General features: G+C 38.1%; 1 protein-coding gene across 1 annotated transcript in view; it reads right to left on the bottom strand.

The window, feature by feature from the left end:
• Positions 1-7,524, bottom strand: part of LOC106878140 (uncharacterized) — a 40,385-nt gene that overhangs the window by 15,541 nt on the left and 17,320 nt on the right. Inside the window, exons 4-5 of the mRNA XM_052969760.1 lie at positions 4,895-5,130; positions 930-1,133 (exon numbers count right to left, since the gene is read on the bottom strand). Coding sequence (XP_052825720.1) covers positions 930-1,133; positions 4,895-5,130 — 440 coding nt within the window. The remainder of the gene's footprint in view (positions 1-929; positions 1,134-4,894; positions 5,131-7,524) is intronic.

Here is a 7,524-nt window from a genome sequence, read left to right as displayed (position 1 = left end):
GTATGCCTAATTTTGCATCATTTTGGGTTCAACTCACATATAATATTTTTATTATATGAGGGTGAGCATAACTTTTTTATTGACCAACATGCCATATTTTCCAGAATACAAGTCAATGTATTATATAGTATAAACATGTAACGTAAACACTCAAACATCCTTACTATCTTTGCAAACCTGGCTGCATTTGACATGGAATTTTTGGTCCTCCAAAGTCCTTTCGGTGTATAAATCAACTACCTTTATTGGCTGTAAATTTCAGTCTGAAAATTTTGACTAGCATGCCAGAAAATATGGTTGGTCATTTCAATTCCACTTGTTTGTAAAGTATTATTTTATATTCTGAGTTCAAATTCCACTGAGGTCGACTTTGCCTTTCATCCTTTCGGAGTCAATAAATTAAGTACCAGTTGTGTACTGGGGTCAATCTAATCAAGTGGCCCCCTCCCCCAAAATTTCAGGCCTTGTGCCTAGAGTAGAAAAGATTTTGAGGCAAGGGAACACAGTTGGCTAAATAGACCTTGGTATATAACTGGTACTCATTTTATTGACCCCAGATTGATAAAAAGTAAAGTCAACTTCAACAGATTTGAATTCAAAATGTACAGAGACATAGCTAAATAATACATGACATTTTATTTGTTGCTCTATCTCAGTGGTTCTTAACTAGGGTCAATATGGCCCTTGGGGGTCATATAAGATTTTGTTGTTAAAATCTATGTGCAATAAATTGGTTATATTTCTATTATACACAAATATTTTAACAATTTTTTATACAATTCCTATAAAAATATAGCAGGATATTTTAAACATTAGATGGTTATAATGGTCCATTCAAGTAAAATAGGAAGGCGTCCAAGGATAAAATGGATCAGAAACACTGCTCTATCTGAAGAAAAAAGTGTTTTAAAATGTAGGAATTTTCTTACCGGATGCTTGTATCATAACTACCACTGAGAATAATCCTCTTCTTTTCACAGAGATGTAGGCAATGGATGGAACCAGCATGACCTGAGATAGTTGGACCAATATCTTTACCAGTGGTTGAATTGATGAAACGGATTTTATGGTCTTCAGAGCTGACTGCAATCAGTTCTCCTCCATCTGTATGGATCACTCGATGATTATCTCTCCTGAAATTCCAGAGCAGAATATAAATAAGGATGGATAAATAAACCTGTAAGAATGAAACACTGTCACACTGTTGAAAACTGAGTCTTTGTTTGTTTGAGCCACAGTTTAGACAATTTGAAAATGGTGTGACAAGTGATGATAAGTGGCAAATATTTAAATCTCAGATGAACATGAAGCACTGCTTTGCTGCTGAAGACTGGGTCATTGCTAGCATTTGCAAGTACCACATTGTGTAAAGAAAGTGAAGAAAACATTGCAGATGAGAGGTATCATGAAATTGTTTATGTATGTATGTGTGTATTTATGTATGTATGTCTGTATGTATGTATGTACGTATGTATGTATGTATGTATGTATGTATGTATGTATGTATGTGTGTGTATGTGTGTGCATATGTATGAGCGTGTATGTGTGTATGTGTGTATGTACGTATGTATGTATCTATGCATGTATGTATGTCATTATTCAGTTTATATCAAGATTTCTTGCCAATAGAGAAAGAACCGGTTTCTAACCTAGATCCAAGGCTCCTTCATTGGAATTTTAACATCAACAACAGGGTATTTTTGTTTGTATGTATGTATGTATGTATGTATGTATGTAAGCATATATGTGCAGATTTCTATGTTTTAAGTATGTATTCTCATGCATATAGTTGCATATCTAGACATGATCATATATATTTAAATGATAAACTTCTGGAAAATTTTTAAAATTATTACAGTTCCAGTGATGGATTGTATCTGTAGTCTTTGAATTAGCTTTCTCCTTTCTGGTTTTGAGAAGCCTAATTTCTCAAGATTGGTATTTAGGCAGTGTGTTACATATCCCAGGGCCCCAATAATTACAGATATAAACCTGAACTTGTAATCTGAATAGAATAACTGCAGATTTCTCAATAGCTCAGTATAGGTGTTCTCTTTTCCATTGATCTTCAGCTTTATGTTAACATCCACTGGGCAGCTAATTTCCACAACTGTGCATAGTCTCTCTTCTCTATCCCAGATCATTATATCAGGTCTGTTGTGCTTACATTTTATTGAGGTCATCACTGGTACATTCCACCAATATTCCCTTTTACTGTGAGTAGCTATGGCCTCTACTATATTGTGGGTTCTTATTTCTTTATCCTTGGGATTATCCTTCTGACAGATTTCATTATAGAGTGTCCAAGCTACATCATGTCTCATTGGTAGATGATACTGTAATGACATTTTCGGACAACTGCTTATGATGTGGGTGATATTTTCAGTGTGAACTCCACAAAGTCTGCATCGGTTGTCACATTTTACTGCTTTGCCTGCATCTCTATCCCTTTTGTGCATCAGGTACTTGGCTGATATTTCCTATTCCTAAATTGCAAATGCATACCCTTCAAAGTGGGAGGTAGTAATCTGGCTACTGGTCCATGATAAACTGCTTTGATGATTGATGTTACTATCATCACAGAACTTTCTACTAGCATATCCATGCATAGTCTTCTGCTCATATAAGTTCATCCTTTCATCTGATGATACGTTGTAGTAGAGTCGTGCAACCTCTTTGGGCGTGTATTCTAGATTATCAGACAAAGAGTGTTGCTCAAAGAGCTACCTTCCAAGTCTTATGTTATCAGCCTCATGTATGCAAACTTGGTCAAGCGATGCACTTTGACACTTGGTGATTAAAAGATGTTGCTGAAGGGATATGATGCAACATTCAAAGGCATTTTGGATTGATGTTAAGCCTCTGCCGCCTTGTTTACGTTTTAGGTAGGGGCGGTCTATGTCACTGTTTATGTGGAAATTATGCATTTGTATGTATGTATGTGTGTATGTATGTATGTATGTCCTTATTCAGTTTTATTTCAAGATTTCTTGACAATAGAGAAAGTGTTTATTTCTAACCTAGAGCCAAGGGTCCTTCACTGGAATTTCAACAACATCAACAGGATATCTTTGTATATATGTATGTACATGTGCAGATTTGTATATGTACGTGCGTATGTATGTATGTATGTATGTATGTATGTATGTATGTATGTATGTATGTATGTATGTATGTGTATGTATGTAGGAAGAGAGTGTGAGATACATACATATAAGAGATAGAGAGGCAGAGGAGAAAGTGGGATATATGTATGCACAGTCACACACATGTACACAAATAGATAGGGAGAGGGCAGGTGTAAAGGGGGTGGATATGGAATTGAAGCTTTATCACAAACCTAGTTTTTCTAGAAGCCTGCCACCAAAAGTTAAATTTTCTTCTTTAACTGTTTTACATTTATCTTCTTTGTAAGAATATAAACGTGGTAACAGAACATGGCTGGCTGAGTTAAGACTCTGATTGTTCAGGTACTCACACCAGCAATGTATTAACTGAAATGTCTGTGACACATAATTATCAATTGCCCAGTCTACTTAGTTGTAAGTAGGTACCACTTCACTGTACTGTATCTATAGACAAGAGACTTTAGTATCAATAACCTAGTTGACCTAGCTGAAAGTTGATACCATAGTGAGGTACTATTCACTGTATATACTATTCCCTATATATAAGACACTTAACTGTCAACAGCTCAGTCCACATAGCGCAATGTAAGTACCATAGTGTAGTATCATTCACTGTATTGTGTATATATCTGAGACACATAACTGCTCAGTCCACTTAGCTATGACTATGGTATAGTTCAATGCACACTACCTATGACCAATACACTTGACAAAGGATAGTTAAGTCTACCTGTGTTTTGTTGTCTCTCAGGGCTGAGTTCAAGAATATTACACCTGAGGACAAGTGATAAACACTAATTTCTTGGAATTTTGTGATTTTGAAGATAATAGATGGGAAGAGTTTTTATCCCTGTTGGCAATCAAATGTCTCTCTCTCTCTCTCTCTCTCTGAGTGAAAAGAAGATTATATGATACATGTGTACAAGCTGCAATATTACATGGTAGTCAGATGTGGATCCTGAATGCAGAGGACATGTGAAGATGAAAGAGAAATGAAACTGGCGTGCTCTGCTGGATATGCAATCTTAATGTACATGTATGACAGACCACAAAGGTTTTGCAAGAGAAGTTAGGCATAAGAGGAATTATATGCAGTGAGCAAGAGAGGAGACTGCGCTCATTTGGTCAGGATGAGGACAGTTGCATAAAGAAGTTCTGATCACTTAAAGTGGAAGGAAGGTGTGGAAGAGGGAGACCTAGGAAGACATGCGACAAAGTATTGAAGGCTGATCTCAAAACACCACGCCTTACAAAAATGACAGAGAACTGAGATATGTAGCACATTGCTGTACTCAAGAAGATTTGCCCACCATTGCAGAATTGATGTCCTAAAACCAAGGTATCATGTGAAAAGCATTAGTGTTGGTGCTGGCTCCACATAAAATGCATTGGTGCTGGCGTCATGTAAAAAGTACTGGAGCTGGTGCCATATAAAAAGCACTAGTGATGGTATCATATCAAAAGCACCGAGTACACTTTATAAAGTGGTCAGCATTAGGAAGAGCATCCAGCTGTAAAAACCAAGCCAAAACTGACTATGAAACCTAGTGCAGCCCCCAGCCATACCAGCTCTTGTCAAGGCATCCAACACATGCCAGCATGGAAAATGGACATTAAACAACAATGATGATTTGATATTGTCGAAGAAATTGTTCAGTTTGATATCGTCCCTGTGCTGAATGCTGTGATATATGTATTCAACTCTTGATAAACCTGTAGTGTATGTGATAAACTTTCAGTAAACATATTGCATATGATAAACTTACTTGTTTTGCAATATCATCACATTGTAGGCACCACAGTATATATTCTTCTCCTCCATTATCACTTTACGGGTAGATATCCCACTGAAGGCTGCCTCAAAGTTGACTTCATTGAGTGATGAGGTGTCAATGATTGGTTCACCATTGTAAATGACATTCCAAGTCTGGCTGCAGACATTCGGTACTATTACATCAACATCTTTTGCATAGGTTGGGTTTACACCATGTGACATTGCTCCCTGTAGAAGGAGTTTGTAGAGTAAATGGTGAAAGATTGGCAGTTATATAATGATGATAAACTTCAACAAAATGAAATAAAAGCAAAAGTTTTTATTGTTGTTTTACCACAAAGGCCATGGTGAATAGCAAAATTTAACAAAGTGTTTTATGATAGAGAAATACAGATATATGAAATACCATACAACATGAATTCTTGACTTATTAAGGTTATCTCCACCTCTACAGGATGTAAACTGGCACTCTGTCAGTTATAACAATGAAGGTTCCAGTTGATCCAATCAACAGAACAGCCTGCTCATAAAATTAATGTGCAAGTGGCTCCACAGACACATGTGCCCTTAGCGTAGTTCTCAGGGAAATTCAGGGTGACACATAATGTGACAAGGCTGGCCCTTTAAAATACAGGTACAACTCCTTTTTGTCAGCTGAGTGGACTGGAGTAAAGTGAAATAAAGCGTCTTGCTCAAGGACACAACACGCCATCAGGAATTGAACTCACAACCTTATGATTGTGAGCCAATTACACTAACCACAAAACCACATGCCTTCACATTTGGTAACATAATTACCAAATGGCAGTTAAGACCAGCTCCACCTGAAAAAAGGTGATGATCTCATAATTCAAGAATTCTCCAAAGTTGACTCTTCATTAAGGAAAAAGACAGCCTTATTGTCTGGAGATAAGAGGATGGTCATGGGTATGTGTTTCAGACTCAATAATCATCAACAGTACAGCAATTGTCTGACCCTGTCACCAGTAGCCAAAGGAGTTAGGTATATATGAAAAGGAATAGAATACAATTACAGCCTGGGTAGTTTGCAGGAGTAAAACAAAAATGAGCTAAGAAAAATAACTGAGAGTGGACCTGTGGAATGTATTTAAACAACATAGACAACAACTTTCAAACAACACTTTAAACAGCACTTTCAAAAACTATATTCTTAACCTTCATGGTCAACTTAGTTGGTCATTCTCCCATTTCATTGCTGTATTCTTGGGATATTCTTTTGTCTGTAAAATTACTTCTCATCTGATGATTACAGTCTTTTGTAATGGAGTAATGTTCTCATTTTTCTATTAAAAAGTTACCTGAGAAACAGCTGTAATCAGCTGACAATTATCCATCGTATGTTATTATTCATTTCATTATACTACACCGAGGGGATTTACGACTTGTTGGACACCCTAGAGTATACTAACAATGTACTATTTAAAGCAACACATGATTTAGACCAGCCCCTAGGTGCTAAATACTCATAGGGTTGGTTTTCTCTGTTTACACAGCCAAACAAAATATCCTATTTGATGCTCACCAACCATAGGCCAAAACCACAGAGATTATCCAACCCTACCCAAAGCATATCTTTCCAAGTACCTGATTCTATCTGAATCCTTATTTTACTACCATCATCATCATCGTCTAATGTCCACTTTCCATGCTAGCATGGGTTGGACGATTTGATTGAGGACTGGTGAACCAGACGGCTGCACCAGGCTCCAATCTGATCTGGCAGAGTTTCTACAGCTGGATGCCCTTCCTAACGCTAACCACTCCGAGAGTGTAGTGGGTGCTTTTACGTGCCACCGGCACGAGGGCCAGTCAGGCGGTACTGGCAACAGCTACACTCAAAATGGTGTTTTTTACATGCCACCTGCACAGGAGCCAGTCCATCGGCACTGGCAAAGACCTCACTCAAATGTTTTTTCATGTGCTACCGGCACAAGTGCCAGTAAGGCAACACTCGTAACGATCACGCTCAGATGGAGCTATTTACGTGCCACTGGCATGGAAACCAAACAGCTGCCCTGGCAATGATCACGCTTGGATGGTGCTGTTAGCGCTCCACTGGCATGGGAGGTGCCAGTCATCAAATTTGGTTCAATTACGATTTCGATTTCGATTTCACTTGCCCAGCAGGTCTTCGCAAGCAGAGTTTTAGTGTCCAATGAAGGAGAGGTTGGCATGGGTACCAGTCGTCGAATTTGGTTTGATACACATACATATATAGGAATATGCATATATGCACGTGTGAATATATGTGTATATACATGTACATTATATATATATATATATATATAGGGTGAAAAACTAGAGGTAGTCGATAGCTTCCGCTATCTGGGCGACCAAGTTAGTAGTGGGGGTGGGTGCGCTGAAAGTGTAGCTGCTAGAATAAGAATAGCCTGGGCAAAGTTTAGAGAGCTCTTACCCCTGCTGGCGACAAAGGGACTCTCACTCAGAGTAAAAGGCAGACTGTATGACGCATGCGTACGAACAACCATGCTACATGGCAGTGAAACACGGGCTGTAACTGCTGAGGACATACGTAAGCTCGCAAGGAATGAAGCCAGTATGCTCCGTTGGATGTGTAATGTCAATGTGAATACCCGTCAG

The sequence above is a fragment of the Octopus bimaculoides genome, chromosome 7 (genome assembly GCF_001194135.2).
Source record: "Octopus bimaculoides isolate UCB-OBI-ISO-001 chromosome 7, ASM119413v2, whole genome shotgun sequence".
Classification (NCBI taxonomy): Eukaryota; Metazoa; Mollusca; class Cephalopoda; order Octopoda; family Octopodidae; genus Octopus; species Octopus bimaculoides.
Note: the sequence above shows the minus strand (reverse complement) of the source record. Positions and strands in the feature narration are given on the sequence as shown.